At 44.5% G+C, this 17,260-nt stretch overlaps 1 protein-coding gene and 1 long non-coding RNA gene across 3 annotated transcripts in view; one reads left to right on the forward strand and one right to left on the reverse strand.

The window, feature by feature from the left end:
• Positions 1-321: 321 nt before the first annotated feature.
• Positions 322-6,559, reverse strand: LOC138567388 (actin, cytoplasmic 1-like). Of its 2 annotated transcripts, none has more exons than XM_069645551.1 (6): positions 6,408-6,559; positions 3,802-3,928; positions 3,234-3,473; positions 2,422-2,860; positions 2,147-2,328; positions 322-979 (listed from the first exon to the last, which is right to left on the reverse strand). In XM_069645551.1, the coding sequence occupies exons 2-6, from the start codon at positions 3,922-3,924 to the stop codon at positions 836-838; spliced, it is 1,128 nt and encodes a 375-aa protein (XP_069501652.1). In that variant the 5' UTR covers positions 3,925-3,928; positions 6,408-6,559; the 3' UTR covers positions 322-835. The 2 variants fall into 2 exon arrangements, with proteins under 2 accessions (XP_069501652.1, XP_069501653.1); XM_069645552.1 differs by lacking the exon at positions 6,408-6,559 and adding an exon at positions 4,415-4,936.
• Positions 6,560-6,734: 175 nt separating this feature from the next.
• The window catches only part of LOC138567385 (uncharacterized), a 100,964-nt gene continuing 90,438 nt past the window's right edge, over positions 6,735-17,260 (forward strand). Inside the window, exon 1 of the long non-coding RNA XR_011302194.1 lies at positions 6,735-7,002. This is a non-coding gene — a long non-coding RNA (uncharacterized lncRNA). The remainder of the gene's footprint in view (positions 7,003-17,260) is intronic.

A 17,260-nucleotide genomic window follows, 5' to 3' on the forward strand; every position in this document is an offset into this window, starting at 1 on the left:
CCGAAATGCAAAAAATAAAATAAAAGCGATATAAGAGTTAATGGGCTTGTAAGGGTACTGGCCCATTGTAGATGAAGAAAATGTCTGGCACAGGCATTCTAACTGAAGAGCTTGGGCGTTGAAAAGAAGGCACCATCAGTTCTTACCAATTACGGCCTTCAAGAATGCACTCCCAATGATGCACCACCAACATCCGATCCGTGACACCTTGCTAGGGTTTAGTTTCGCAACACTGCAAGGCACCACTCCCACCACAAAACGTGCACAGTGCCCCAGTAACATACAAATCCTCCTTCACCCAGCCCAAAAAGAGAAAAGCAATTTGTTTAAACATGTGCACTTTATTTGAACTGGCCTTAAGTGTACAGTTAACCCTCCCTTCACTCATGACTGGCACCACATCTGATTGATAGAGGAGAGATTGTAAACTTCTAACAGACGGGGGAAATTAATGTTGGAAAAGGAATGCAAAATTAAACAAGTGCATAAGGCAGAAAATACAAAAACACTTGCATGGGGTAGGAGGCAGGGTTACAAAAACATAATACTATCGACATACGATTTACGTATGAGCTCCCTCAAGTTGGGCAGCCTTCATGGAGGCAAGTGACATATGTAACAATGCATTACACAATATTTGGAATGACAGAGTACAATCAAGTCCTCTATTGCATTGCAGAACTTACGAATGTTAGCTCCACAATACTGACATACTCTGGTCTTCCAGTTTTTCTAATCCAGAGTCAAGCACCAGAAGCAAACTACAAACACCATGCCAATTTCAGATTTCACTGCACGGTTATGCTTGCCATGGTACAACACAGCAATGTTATATTTAGAAGCATTTGCGGTGGACGATTGAAGGACCAGATTCATCGTACTCCTGCTTACTGATCCACATCTGTTGGAAGGTAGACAGGGATGCCAGGATAGAACCGCCAATCCAGACGGAGTACTTGCGCTCAGGGGGTGCAATGATCTGGAAATAAAGAGATACAACTTTATTGTTCTTTTCAAATATTTCTTACAATTATTTGAATGCAAAGGGATGGGGTCATAAATGGACTGCATTGTTTGCACCCAGACAAGCTATGCAAACACCACCACAAGTGGATGGGTGCGCCCCAAAAATACACCAGCCTCCCCGTGACTGCAATTCAGTTTACCAAGCAGGCACCAATTAGCCGACAGTGTGTAGTAACTTGTTTTGCTGCTCCGGCTTTACCAAGGCACAAGGGGTTATTGAGAATGACTAACCTGAACCCATGTGAGCAGCAATTGTTAATGGTCATTAATTAGTTCAACCAAGTAGGGCAAATTTGTGAGGCAAGCAGGTGGTGAGGTCAACGTGAAAACTGCAACTATTGAGGCACACAATAAACCAATATACGTGCAGGGTAGTGGATGAAAGTCAATACAGACCACCAGCCTGCCTAAATGTTAAAGGATATTTGTACCACGCACTATCACCACATGAGTGGTCCCCTGGGGAGGAGGTGGGCGTGAGCTGGAAAAGTGCAAGAGAGTAGTGATGTGCTGTTGGCAGCCTCAGCCCGGCGGGTCTGTTGGCTGGCCTTGGGGTGTTTTATGGTCGGTAATAGTGTGCTGTTGTGCAATGTATGGTTTGTTGTTGCAGTCTTGTGAAGTTCATGTGGATTGCTGCATTTTAGGCTTGTGGTTGCGTTTGGTTAGAGTTTGACGTGTATGCAGAGGGATGGAATTGTTGGTTAGTTGGCATGGCTGTCCTTGCAATTATGGGATTCCATCTAGGTTCGGTACATGCTGACATTCACATTTCCATCTAGATGCGATGCAAGCTAAAGTTCAGAATTCTAAATTTGATGTATGTAACTAGCAGAAACAGTTGTAGGCACTTGCAGCCGGACTATGAACCGGGCCCCTCCCACCATAAACACGTTTCAATGCAGATTCAACATTTCACCAATCTGCACACCACAGATCCCCAACACAGAATCCCAGTACCCAATTCTGCAATAATCTTATAGGACGTTAACAAGACAAGTGTTGAAATACATGCCGGTACAGGAGCTCACACAAAGAAAGCTTTATGCACCGCACCAACATACTTGCACTCCAATAAAATCCGACATCAGTTCTGTTATGGCCCAGTGCACATGGTGCTCACCTTAATTTTCATTGTGCTTGGTGCCAGGGCTGTAATTTCTTTCTGCATTCTGTCTGCAATGCCTGGGTACATTGTGGAGCCACCAGACAGCACAGTGTTTGCATACAGGTCTTTGCGGATGTCAACATCACACTTCATGATAGAGTTGTAGGTAGTTTCATGAATACCGCAGGACTCCATACCTGTCAGAAAAAGCAGCATCATAACATTACTTTAACCCATCACAAGGAATACTGCAGCAAGACCATGCACGCCAAGCAGAAACATGTACTTACCAAGGAAGGATGGCTGGAAGAGGGCTTCTGGGCACCTAAACCGCTCATTGCCAATGGTGATTACCTGACCGTCAGGCAATTCATAGCTTTTCTCCAATGAAGACGAGGAAGCAGCAGTGGCCATTTCCTGCTCAAAGTCCAGAGCGACATAGCATAGTTTCTCTTTCAGATCACGCACGATTTCTCTTTCAGCTGTAGTTGTGAAGCTGTAGCCCCTCTCCGTCAGGATCTTCATGAGGTAGTCTGTCAGGTCACGACCAGCCAGATCAAGACGCAAGATGGCATGAGGCAGGGCATAACCTTCATAGATTGGTACTGTGTGGGTGACACCATCGCCAGAGTCCATCACAATACCAGTGGTACGACCCGAGGCATACAGGGACAACACAGCCTGGATAGCCACATACATGGCTGGGGTGTTGAAGGTCTCAAACATGATCTATAAAAAAAAAAAGTACACATTATGATCACGAGGACACTTAAGGAGAAAAGAGACATGCAGGTGAAGGGATGCAGGGTGAACTCACAAGTCAAATGTGTGTTTGAGCAACAATAGCACTTCAAATCTGAACTTCACTAATGAGCAAAAACCACCGAACGCATTTTATGACACGCACAAGGAACAAGTTAGTAAGTAGATCTCAAAAAGGTTAAGCTGGTAGCATCAAATTCAAACACAGCTTGTTTAACCTGTCAGAATTCCAGCAAGTAGATATCAGGAGAAGCCCTGTGGAGAACAGTAGAGCGGGGAATGAACAGTAAGCAAGATGAGGATGGTACAATTAGTCTACATGTCTCAGATTGGTCCAGACCTGGGTCATCTTTTCTCTGTTGGCTTTAGGGTTCAGTGGAGCTTCCGTAAGCAGAACAGGGTGCTCTTCAGGTGCAACACGAAGCTCATTGTAGAAGGTGTGGTGCCAGATCTTCTCCATATCATCCCAGTTGGTGACAATACCGTGTTCAATGGGGTACTTCAGGGTCAGGATACCCCTCTTGCTCTGAGCTTCATCACCAACGTAGCTATCTTTCTGCCCCATGCCAACCATCACACCCTAAAAGCAAGTTCGTAATAGTTACAAATCTGCAGATTTCACTAGATGCATTTAAATAAAACCACAAGGAATTCAAACAAAATGGGGGTGGGGATACAAGACGTGTGAAACGGTAATACATAACTGCAAGACAGTGCTCCTAAAAAGTGGAAATGAAGGGCTGCTGTATAGGAGATCCATAGAGGCCCCCCCACACAAGTATGTTAGGCTAAAACATTATGATCTTAGCCCTCACATGAAATCTCCCCACACTCATAGCGGGAAAAGTTTCCTGTCCTGGTGGGACAAATCACAGAGTAACATTCAAACAACCACAGGCTTAAAATACCTGATGTCTTGGCCGCCCAACAATGGATGGGAAGACAGCACGTGGTGCATCATCTCCAGCAAAGCCGGCCTTGCACATACCGGATCCATTGTCGACAACGAGTGCAGCAATATCCTCTTCCATTTTTCTGAAAGAAAAAAAAACACGATACTTGGCATCCACCGGGTAAACACACCCACAAATATAGCTAGTACACAACATGTTTTAAAAAAACTGGGGGCCTGCAACTTCAGGCTTCCCCCATTACCTAAACGATTGCCTATACCGAACTTCGGGCTGATGGGAGGTGTACTAAATATCTGCAGTTACTAGTTGCAGATACGTGCCCGAGAATCTCGGTTCGGAACAAACGTGCTCGGATAAACATCCAACATTTTCACAAGCATACGATAGGCTTTCATACATACCCGTATAGCAGGCAATAACCAAGCAAGGTGCCCTAAACTTCAAATTGCCTGCACTAGGAATGTGACTAATGAGAACGCCAGTTCTCTGAGCTTTAATGCACTACACACTAAATTCCAAGGCGGGGGGTGCAGGGGGCTACACCCAATACACTACAAATAAAGACGCACCATGTGTCCCCATGCGGCCAAATATAAGGAATACTAACGTTATTTAGGTGAAAACTAAATGACTCGATCTGTCAATATCCTTTACAGGGGATGGGCGAGTTTCACTGATTGATAAAGCATTCCTTCAGTAGTTCGATGCAAAGCGATACAGTAGTTCGACTAAAGGTAGACGACGCTTAATATCTTCAAAGGACCTTTAAAAACGTAAGCCTGCCTGTTCACGTCGATAAAATAAACCCAAAGATGGTCTTAATGTGCAGCGGAAACTAACCAACTGCACAACTAAAATTCGAATTTTTAGGGTGGAGTTGTAAAGGGCCAAACTAATATTTTATGTGCCCGAAAAGGGCGGTATAAATGGGATTTAACATTGAATAGATTGTGAATATATTAACAAAGGCAATATATTAACAAAGGCAGAAGGCAGCTTCTCAATGGCACAGATCTAGCTTAAGTAGCCTGAGTCATTGCCTCACAGCTGCGCGACTTCCTGCTTCGCCCTAGAAATACCAGTGTTGGCCAGTAGTGGGCCTGCAGTATTGCAGACTCGAGACAAAGGAAGTCTGCAGCAATCGCGTTATTGCCATAAAAGGCAATGGCTGGAGCAAGGCTGCTGGGGCGTGGTGAACAGGAAGCCTTCACGGCAAGAGGGCGGGGGAACGGCAAGCACTTCTATAAAACACTCGGACGTTAGGTTTCGAAACTGACTCAACCAGAAAAAAAAAATACACATGACACAATTACAGATAGACAAGCAATTACAAAAGCTTCATAGGTCGGAGATTAACAGTTTCAAAGCACCCAAAAGATATAATGAAGTCTATCGTTGTCGGCATGCCCAACCCACACTGGCTAACCGGCACATGCGGAAATAAGGCAAAATTCCCATTTCGAAAGGAATTCCCATTTAGTAGGTGCAGCCGTGACTAAATGATATCCACGTTTTAACAATGACATGCATCTCAGCCAGTGATGTGAACGGGGTGTACACTTGTGAATGGTTTGCGATTTGGAGCCGCCTCCAATAAGTCATAAACGCGGGTTCGACATCCGTCGACCAAACTTTACAACGTCTGGATTGAAATATTGCATGACGCAATAGACACATCGTGCACATTTTAAAAAGGGATGAAACTCAAACCACGATGATGCCTTGACTGCGCGGGATCAATAGTAACCACACCCCAAAACAAAGACAAGCGATCTTTCAGGTGCCACAGAACCGTACGTGTTAACGTTGGCTGTCTTTACTGTCCTGTAATATTAACGAACCTGACCACTGTATAATTAGCCACCATTGCGACGGTCTCACCCCAGTGCACTATAACAAATTCGGCAAATACAGTTCAAAACGTAACGAGAGCACAGCCGACGTGTCACAACACCACAGATTGCTGCTACTCCCTTGAAAACACGTACACCGCCATTGCGCCATTTTCTTGTTCTTTCTGCGTCAGTCTTTTTACTTTCAATGGCTGCTTGAATAAAGCACGCGCGCCCTCAGTGTTGCCTAGAAGAAGCAGCGGCTATGTGGTGGGCGAAGAACACAGGGAATTGTAGTCCGCTTTAACAAGCCACACCCTTGCATTGAAGCAAGGATGAAGATAACGGAACTACAACACCCAGGGTTTTGCGGGTCGCCGCCACAAGAAAGGGCGTAGCAACATTGAAGAAATAGAAAGGTCTATTTTGTTCGCATGCTCCAGCCCGTTAAAATGACTTCAAGTTAATTGAGCGGCACAGACCGCCATACAGACTTAATGTTAATTGAGCGGCCCCACGAGGCATGGTCGCGGTTGTTAAAAGCACCACAAATAACCGGTTGAAAAGGGAAATTCTGGTTTAACTTGTCTGCTAATCTATACATATGTTTTGGTGCAGTAATTAGGCGTGACTACAAGACCCAAACCATTCGAAGATGCCGATCAATTTCCAGCAAGTAGTGGGGAATCTGTGGCTTTACTTGGCTCACTAGTCACTAACCTTCATGCAAAAAAAGCTAATCGTCAAGAGAACAAATCGTTACGTTACCCGTTTCAAGATTTCAGCCAGATGACGAGGAGCGGGGCAGCTGTACACCAGGGGATGATGGAGCTCAGAGTGACAGAAGGCGGGCTTGCGCGCTGCGTTTTATTCTGCACCCCACCCCCCCCCTGCACGGAAAGAGAAGGGCTCACGAGTCATGCCCCCCCCCCTCCCCGTGTCACCAAAGACATAGAAGAAGGACAACATTTCTGCGTCACCACGCCTCCTCCCAGATACCTCTATGTCCCCTAGTGAGAGTTTTCGTACAAAAGCCGACCATCTTGGAATGGCTCTATTTTGCACTTACAAGGCAAACAGATTAAATCATAATAAGAGGCTCATTTGTTACCATGAACGTGAAGTGCCAGCGAGTGGCTATATTTATTAGGTTCTTCCTCGAAAATAATACAGTTTAAACTCCAAACTCCTTTACTGTGTAACCGCCGGGTTCCATTGAACTCCAAACCCTGGTATTACTAGATGGGGTTGTTTCCCCAGTGTCTCTTGAAGCTGGGAGTAGTCTCTAGGTTTGTCACCGGGGCTTCACGGGTAAAGCAGGACCAGCCACACGATAAGGAGTAATTAAAAGATGAAAAACAACGTAAGTATAACAACCATAAACACCAGAGGCTTCAATGTGTTTTATAGCTTTAAAAAGCGAATTAATGGCGGTGCCGTCTTTCGCCGCCAAAACACATTTTTGTGTTTTTATTCTTATTGTTTATGCTTATGAACTGTTTACGTTCTAATACTGTGTTGGTATTGACTGAGCGGGGAGGGGCCCCGGCAATGCTTCCTTACAATGTAATTGGTGCAAACAGGCAAGCGTTTCTCCTTATATGGAAGTTGTGGGTGCACTTACAAAGTCCGCCCTTTTGAGTCATTTTGAAAGCTTAACTTTATTACACTGACTGGAGTCATAGCTTGGATTGACGTCCCTGGTTTCCCGTCTGCGTTTTCTCTTTTTGCCTTCGTACAGTGGTGAAGTAGAATCTGCAAGGGGATGTAATGAGGAGTTGTCAAGTGGTTTGACTTAATTCTATCTGGCTTTTCTGTACCGTCCCAAGTTTGGGTCTGTTATGGGTAATTCAGGGCGAGTTTGGTGATTCTCTAATCATACACGTGAAGTTGCTTAATAACCCCTATTATTGTTAATCTTCGTTAAACCCACTTCTACTCTTCCTCGTCACAGTGCTTACATTTGAGGCCGCGCCTACCTCACAGTCACTGGAACCATAATTTTTAGTTTGGGATATTGGGTGTCGCTAAGCGGAAACTATTCCATTGGAGTACAGAAAGGGAGGAATCCGCGGGGTATCAAGCATTGCAAGAGTGGGGGGGGCAACAAAAAAATTCCTGCTACTCCGCACCCACCTTAATGCAGTGTGCACAATTCCATATGGTCTCATTCGTTATTCCATACGGTTTTATTTTATAACAGCAAGATATATTGGCATAAACTATGAAGTGAGTCACTTACATACATGCCAACATTCCGATGCACCTCAGAGGGAGATTTTGTCAGAGAAATCGGGAGACAACAATTTTTCCATAGGAATGCATTGGGGAAATAATTATTTTATGTGGGAGAATGTGAAATACCAACATTTTTCACTGAAGAATCTGGAGTCTCCCACTTAAAGGGGTGGGGGGAAGGGTTTGCATGTATGCACTAACATAGCTGCAGATAAGTCATAGGGCTTCATTACGAGTTGGGTGGTATTTTAGAGGTAAATCCTTCGAGATAACACCAAACGGATTTACAGTTACCACCACTTGGTTCCGTGGAATTACCACATGATTACAAGTGGTGGTAGGCGGTGTAAATCCCAATTTTCTGGAGTCCATAGGACTCCTTTTGGGAGTTTTGGCGGAATTACCACTGGCAGAATTACCTAGCGGTAATTCCTTCAATTTCTGGAGGAAATGTAGAGGATTTACCTCCAGCATATTGCTGGAGGTACATCCTTCACTTTTCCTCCAAAAATCGGTGGAATTACCACTCAGTAATTCAACCAGTGGTAATTCCACCCACACATTTAATTTGGTGGTGCAGAAAAAATGGAGGTAACTGAATTGCCTCCACTTTTTCCCCATACCACCACACTCCAAATGAGACCCATAGTGTGATTAAATGAGATGACCAGGATCACACACTTTGGTTAAATGGTGAAACCGGGATGTTGACAATTTAAGCAACTGAACACAACTTCCTAGGTTTAGTTGATCTAGATATTTTGGTTTTGCTTTGCATTTCATGTGTTTAAAAATACAGATTTTCCATACTAACGTTATAGAAAGTCAAGATTCTATTAAAAACATAGAGGCAAAGGTTTATGCTCTTCTTCCTTTACTTGAGCAGCATTATAACATCAACAGTATATTAAAAATTCAACACCAATAAAGAACTACATTTCCAGCCAATCCTCTCACTTCCTGCCAATAACCTTCTCTACATCCCTTTGTCCTCCCTCTTTCTTTGTCTCAACTGTTAACTCATGCGCCCCAACTGGTAGATGTTGCAAAGCAAAGTTATTCTCCTCTTGCTTGTTTTAGGATCCTGCTGCTTTAGTTTCTGTTCCTGTTAAATAACAAAAATATCAAAGCTGAGGCTAGCTACGATAGGGTGGGTAATCGTCAAATACAATTTTGCACAACAGTCTCATTACTTATACATTACATCAGAAATTCAACCAACATTTGCAACAATTGACTGGGTGGGATAATCCTTTGCCTTTGTGTCTTTAATCGAATCTTGACTTTCTATAACGTTCGTATGAAAAATCAGTATTCTATGTCAAGACCGGCAGCTCAGACTGTTAGTTCAAAGCTTACTCACCACCAACATAGACATTTGATCTATCGTTTAAAGCAACATTCTTTGAACGTTGACTCTCTTGACCATTCTGCTGCCTTCACATTTTCTTCCAATCTGACTCCTGCGTTAAATGCTTTTAGTGCCATAACTCCTCTAATTGAATGGACCCCATAGGACCCAATATCGATGCCCGTTTGTAGCATACACCATTTGACCCATCTAGCTACAGTTGCAGCTGACACAGCCTGAATGGCTTCCTAAATGCGATGAACAATTCTGTTACCCCTGTCAGCCTTAGACTACTTGTCCTGTCCTCATTGGCCGTCAGACAACAAACCAGACATAATCTGGGCTGTTCTGGAAATGCAGCATAAGTGACAGTCTTGATACATGTCTTCGTCCTTTTTTTTTAACATAGAACGTGACCCCTGAAGGGCCAAATGAATTTCGGTATACCTCAAATGCCTTAACATCCGACATTCTCTTACAAGATATGAGGCAAAGCAGTGTAGTGAGTTTTGCTGATAATGCCGTTCACAAAAGCTGGTCGTTATCTGGCCAGTTAATGAATACAATCAATACTGCATTAACATCCCATGTCTGGGAATATCTGGGCATCAGTGGTTTCAAAAGCCTTACTCCTATGAGAAGTTTGCATACTTCTGCATACCTAAGGGGTGTTCGCCCACTGGTGCATTCTCCATCTTGGTGTGCCCAGCTGATATGGCCAATCTACAAGTATTCACCGTCCTGTAGGCGTTGTCTTTCTCCGCCAAAGCCACTAGAAAATTCACAATCTGAACTATATTTGCCCTAGAGGGATGTATGTGCCGTTCCACACACCAGCTGTTCCACTGTGCCCAAGCCTCCTTGATTAATTCCTCAGCATCTCCCAAAAGTCCTGACTTTTGCCAGGTTCTGCGGAAATCGCCCACACGATCAACCTCAGGTTACCTTCTTAAATCAGATGATGAATCTCTCCCGCTGGATCAGAATTAACTCTCTGAATTCTGGGAGTAATAATGGTTCATCTATTGATATTTGCAAAAGGCCTGGGAACCACACCTGACTTTTTCAGTCTGGCTTTAATAGAATTAAGGTTGTCTGTTGTCTCCTGACCTGCGCTACTGTTCTCGCAATCATTGCGAACTGAGGGAAAGCGTTCTCTCTCTCTCTGGACCCCACTTCTGTAGAAATGCATCTGTTGCTTCTGTCTCTGGGTCTGGTCTCCAGCTGAAGAGCCGGGCTAGCTGAACATTCAGCCTGGATGTGAACAGATGTCTTGCATGGGCCCTTCGTCTCCATCAAGGTCAGAAATACCTCTCTGTCTAGTTGCCAATTGCTGGTATCCCTCAAATGTCTCGAATTCTAGTCTGCCACTTCGTTCTGCAGACCTGGGATATATTCCGCTGTCACGCTGATTGTGTTCTGTAGGCACATGGGCCAGACATCTTTTGCCAGTTCTGCTAGCTTCCTGGTCTTCGTTCCTTCTAACCTGTTTATGTAGCGGATTGCAGAGGCGTTGTTTATTTTCAGTAGGACACAACAGTCTGTTCTGTCTTGGGTCCAACACCTCACCGCAAAGGACCCGCCATCAGTTCTAGACAATTGATGTGGAGTTCTAACTCCTACCCTGACCATCTGCCTGCCGTTGTTATTTCTCCGCAACGGGCTCCCCAGCCCCAACGGCTGGCATCTGATTGAATGATGAGGTCCGGGGATGAACCAAATATCGCTCTCCCGTTCCAGGCCTCCATATAACTGAACCACTACCGTAGTTCCGCCTTCACCTATGTGGATATCGGTACTTTCTGTTTGTACAATAGACCTCTCTGTAGGTGCTTGATTGTTAGGCGCTGCTGTGGGGTACATTTACCACCACCAAACTGCATGTTCAGCAGTTATAAGAATAATGGCTGCACTGGGTCTGCTGAGCACATATTACCTTGCATCAAAACTGCCATTTTAGCAGTTACCAAAAATAATGGCTGCGCTGGCTCTGCGGAGCACATATGGGGCAAGATGGAACATAGAAAACCCAGAGAATGGCTGCAGTTATTTTCTTCAGGTGCACCAAAAAGAAGAATTCAAAAGCAGCCTTAAATTGTCAGAATCCTCTGTGTATCCTGTCCTTAGAAAAATCTGTGTTAATCTCCATGTGTTAGCGCCATTCTTTCCAAATCATTTCAGTATGTTGTATAAAACCTTAGTACTATTTGGATTAAATTAATTAATTCCCATATAAAGAGGCACACAGCGCGAATGGGTTAACATTGCAAATTAACCTTCTTGCGGGCAGTGTCCTTCTTTAGTACTCTAGCCACTAAATAAATAGGCTCAGTAGAATTTGTCATTTTCCTTTTAAAACCAATTTTGCCTGTGTAACTGCTTTCATTATAAAATCTGATTATTTTCCTACAAAAAATGCCATACTGTCCCCATCAAGAGTCAACCTTTCACTTTAGTATCTTGCCTGTTATGTGCCTTTATACCTTAGCATTAAAACCGACATCCAATTTTGATTGATTAGCTTATTTTTGAAGTTGTTTGCCTATTTTAAACCCGTCAAAACGAAGCAATTGCAATTTTGCCACGTATGATTCTTGCTGCACTGTTTTTCCTTCCAAAGTCGATTTTCTGAACTATATGCCCGTTGTCAGTACATTGCCTTGTAGCTTGTACGTTTTCTTGCCTCGTTAGTAGAGCCACACACATTCTTGCCTTATTTTCAACCGTACATGTAAAATCACCATTCAGTAATTCCGAGTGCCATTTTGCTCATTTTTCAAGGGAGCTTAATCCGATTTTGGCCTACTATTCAGGGGTGGTGGTTCGGATTTTCATTCCGATGTTTGCCTCATATACTCGACTCCTTGCTACTCCTCTCCACCCACATAAAATATGGTTAACAGGGGGTTGAGGGAGTGTTGCAGGGGGAATGCCTAACTGTGGTGCTATTTGAAAATAATACCCAAAAAATAATATTGCTTTTATTCATTTGTACATTGTGTATCTGCTGTTAGAAGGTTAAACTAAGTGCATTCTATAATTTTCCTTTGTAGTTATCACCACACTGATGATTGCTGCCCTAAATTGAATATGTTTGATTTTTATTCAAAATTAAAATAAATAAATATTTCATTATTACACACCAGCCTGGCTCATGGTCCATTGCGACATGGGGTGTACGTTAAGGGTGGTGTGAGACAGGTTGGCTGCGTTCTCAAAAATTGAATCTCTATGTAATAAACTTTAAAGCGTTTTAATTGTGCGCTGCATCCCTGGCCAGTAGAAAGAGTCCTGGTCTGGATTGTGCCGCATCTTCAATATCCTTAACATAGTGGGGGCTCGTTGCCGGGATTGAGATAAGTGTTTCCACCCATGACAGCTTAACACAGCAAGCTAACCGTAAAGGTAGGGATACTTTTTGTGGTTAGAAAACTGTTTTACACTGTAAAAGTGACTTCTCAAAACTTAGACCCTAAGTATCAGGCCTGTGTGTAAAAATAAAGTAAAATCAACCCTGGACTAGACAAAAAGCAACAGAATACATGTTTACCCTTCTATAAATAAATGAATAGAGGAAGAACACTCTTCATAATGACCACAGTGGAGATAAACATGGCTAGGCAGCAACTTCTGCACACATTATTTGTCATAGAGGAATGGACAGAGCAAGATGAGGAGGTTGGCTAGAAGAAATGATGCAACAGGTCACCGCCATGAACATGGATGTGTGGCAAGACGGTAGCCTATTACATCAAGCCTCGAGCGAGTTTTATATGACTCCGAGTATTAAAGAAGAGTAGATTAAAATGGTCCGATTCACAGCCTACATATATCTCCACATGGGAGTTATGGAGGAAAAATATGAAGAAAATAGAACTCTTGCACAAAACCAATCTGAGCTCTTAACTCAAATCCAGACTGAGCTAAAACTAGTAGAAGAGAAATTGCAAAAGAGCCAGGATACTGAGGCAGAATTGGAAAACTACATCAAACAGTTAAAAGAGAACTTGGCTGTGCAACAACAAAATAATTCAGACCAAGAGGCCCCATTAGATACATTAAGAAAGGAGTGTCAGGAAAAGGTTGATTCCCAGAAAGAGAGTCAACCAAAATTAAAACAAGTGACATATAATAGCGCCTGCTCAGTGCAGATAATTACTTTACTAAATCAGGTCAAAAAGTTGGCAGAGGAGAATAATAAATTAATCAGTAAACAACTCCACCTCCAGACAGAATTTAACCATGAACGCCAGCCATTTAGTTCAACCAAACAACAGCGGAATGACCAGGCTGAACATAGGGCCACCCTGTATCAAGAAAAATATGCCCTATGTCAGGAAGTGTGCAACTTAAAAACAGATTTTCAGAAAAGAGAATTAGACCTCCTGGAATTGAACAAACTAAAAGTAGAACATGACAAATTATTGGGGCACACAAGACGAGTAGAAGGTGTTCTAGAAGAGAACACCCAATCTAAAAATGTGCAAAATCAGGAGATGAATCTCCTGCAGCAAAAACTGCCTCAGTGTTTCCAGGCCATATAGGCAGCACAAAAAGACAACGAGGCCCTCTATGATGACAACAGTTGACTCCAGAACCAGGTGGCAGCTCAAGAGCAGGTAATAGAGTTAAGTCAAGCCCTGATAGCAGAGCAAAAGGCTCAGGCCCTGGCCTATTTTCAGGAAATAGGGACTGAGAGGGAGAAACTTGAGCTGTTAGAAAAAGGGTATGCTAGGCTGAATCCCAACTTGAAGGACCCTGAACATGTAGAGAAGGTCAGGGCCACCCCTGATCACAGTGTGATGCCCTCTGTACTAGGGGCCTCCAAGCCATTTACTGCCTTGTATACACCAGGTACTGCTAACTTCATGTTCACCGGCTTGCAAGAACCGGGAATCATGGGCAACCAGACTTTAGTAGGTCCAGCATGATTGAACAGGCAGGCCGCCGCCCATCAGAGATTGATGCCGGGTGTCCCTATACAGATTCCAAAATGTTATGGGAAATATATCTGGTCAGGAAGACTCCTATGAGGAGAAACTCAGGGAGCTAGACCTGCAGAAGCGTCATCTACAAAGGGCCATATGGTCCGCTTTGCAGAACAAAAAGAGCTTGAATTGACGCCCCAGAAGAGCATTCTAAAAACTTCCACCCAATCAGGGCAGTGGGGGGATTCTCCACCAACCCTGGAAGCAGAGCGGAGTTAGAAGACCACTCTCCTGTGCGAAAGAGGGAGTCCAAGGGGAGTGACCCAGAGAGCCCATGGTACAACAGGGGGGAAGGAACTAGGCCCCACCATTCTGAGAGCAACTCACAAGCTCAAAGAATCAGGGAGCGCCTAGAAGATAACGAGGGGACCTCAAACAGTAGCAGCTCTGAGTCTGAGGGCGAATGGACTCGGGTGAAGTGACAAAAGAAGGCCAATAAACAAAAAAGACCTCTGGTGAAAGACCCCATTAGGCAGATTAAGGCTATTAGGAATTTTACAACCCTATATCACAAAAATGCAAACTATTTTGTCTAGGAGCATCTGGAGCTATATGAACAGATGATGGACTCTTAACATCAAAAATAGCCAGAATTGCATAGACTATGCCAAATGGACATTCTCTCTGGAGTACTCCAGCTTATTTGCGGGGCTGGAAGACCAGAACCATTCAAGGTGGTCCACCTATAAGGTGGCCATTTTGAAGCACTTTTCTGCCCACAGAAACCCCCAGGAAGCTTGCAAAGCGGGCTACAATCTGCAGTGCGGAGAGGATCAGGCCCCAAGAGAATTTGTGAAGGAGCTAAAATGCGCCTTTGCGCAAACTACCAGCCAGGTGCGCACGAATAGGAGAGAATTTTATAACAACCTATTTTCATGCGCTCCCAAAATATATAATGACCCAGCTGGTAAGAGATTTTCACGACAACAGGACCCTGGACTGGGTAATAGAGCGGGCTACCCGGATCTATGAGGTCCATAAACCTGCAGAAAGCAAAAACCAACCCCCCCCAACCAACCAACACCCCCGCTGCTGCTAAGGTGGCAGAGGTGAAGGTTGGCCCCATTTTGGACCTAGAGATGGGGGGCCTAAAAATACACCTTCTCAAAACCAGCCAAATCAGAGGTAAACAAAGCCTTCTGATCAATTAGCAGCAGGGGGTAGTCTGGTAGGTAACCCCACCAATACCTCTAACTCTGCTAATTATATCAGTCCCAGGTATAAGGGCAATAGACCTATCTTGGGGTACGTGTGGACTCCCCCAGCCCAAGGGGGGGATCCCAACAGGTGGGTACTGCGCCAGTAAACTTCCCTCCTAACTTCAATCAGGAGGGCAGTATTCTTCCAAATCCTGGGTTAAATTTCTTCCCCCGGTACCTTCCAAACCCCAACCTGCAGCATAACCTTCCTTTCTCTCCCCGCTTTCAAGAGTCCAGACCACCCAATCCGGGAGAGGTGAAACCAAGGCTGGAGGGATTACCAAGGGAATCCCCGGTACCCAGGGTACTCCGGGAGAAGGGATAGTTAGCCTTCCCGAGAACAACCTAGGTTTGAGCAAAGACCCCCGTACTAGCCGGAGCAGGTGTCCCAACTGGAGCGCCAGGTCCAGAACCTCACTCAGGATCAGAGTCACATGTTGAGGGCTCAGCAGAACCCTCAGATGAACATGGTGGCTCAGAACCCCTCAAACCAAGGGTCTGGCACCCCGGAACAATGACGAGGACAGAACCCCGACAACCCACCGGTGCCAGAGGAGGAGGCACGGGAGGAAGGTGGGTGCAAAACCCTAGAGGAAACTTCCTTCCTCACCCGTGAAAAGCCCCTGAATACTCCGGAACCAGAACTAAAGTCTCTTGCCCCCGAAAATCTGCAACCCAGGAAACAGAAGGTGGGTAGGAGAAACAAAGAAATCAAAAAGACCCATTTTGTAGAGGAGGTCAGTGTCCTCCAGTTTGAAGGGGAAGAATCCTTGGAAGATTCTGGGAGGAAAACCTTCTCCTTCAGGGACGGGGGAATTCCTCCTTAAGAAAAATGGGTCCGAGAGACCAGGATGCAGACTGGGTAGGCGTGGGGACTGATTCTGAATCGCCTATCCCTGAACCCCAGAATTGTCATCCTGAGAACGCAATATTGATGGAGAGATCCTCCCCACAAACTGGTTCTATTGACTGCCACAATGTAAAGTGGGGCTGCACAGAGCTAAGGGAAAAAGCGGATTTTGAAATCCCACCTATTTCAGGATGCCACATTTATGTTACAGATTCACAGACTCCGGCACAGAAAACTGTCCAAAACCCCACCGTGTCGGAGTCCAAAATAAAGAAATTGCCCACACAGCTTGCCCAAAATGCCCATTACCTTTGCCGCTTGGAGGAGAAAGAAGGTAGATTCGATGCCCCTGTCCGAGTGCAAGGGCAATGTGCATTTTCAGCACTGGTAGACACTGGAACCCAAGCCACTCTTCTGTCAAAAAGGGCCTTTGAGCAGCTAAATTCAGGAAGGGGGGAGAGACACCAGATCCCTGTCACCCCTCTTCCTGGACAACTCCAGAACTTCGATGGGAATGGAATTCCCGTTGAGGGGATTGCGGATCTGGAAATTAAAATTAGGCGACATAGGGTGAAGCACCCGGTCATGGTTTTAACCCATAGGGTACCCCACGTCTATTAGGTCATGACCTCCTCTGGAGGTTGTCTCCCCTGATAGACTGTGTAAATAAGCGTTGTCTGGACTTGGACTAACCGGCCAATAAAATTAAAACAAAGTGTCACCCATGTTGGCTGAACAAAAATCTGATCAAATTGAGTTTAATTTCCAAAATAATCGAATACCTGACATTACAGTCATTGCTGTAGGACAACAAACTAGTTATGAGAACTTCTCTCCATTCCTGAAAATCAACCTTCCTTCCAGTTTCAAGTGGCATTCCACACTGGAAGGAAATACTTTGAAATTTTATACCAATTCCCAATCTGAAAATCCAAATCCTTTAGTCAAAAGTGATGAAAAAACAGCTCAAAGTTTAGCTGACATTCAGAAAATTG

Source organism: Ambystoma mexicanum, chromosome 2p, assembly GCF_040938575.1.
Source record: "Ambystoma mexicanum isolate Mex_15411 chromosome 2p, UKY_AmexF1_1, whole genome shotgun sequence".
Taxonomy (NCBI): Eukaryota; Metazoa; Chordata; class Amphibia; order Caudata; family Ambystomatidae; genus Ambystoma; species Ambystoma mexicanum.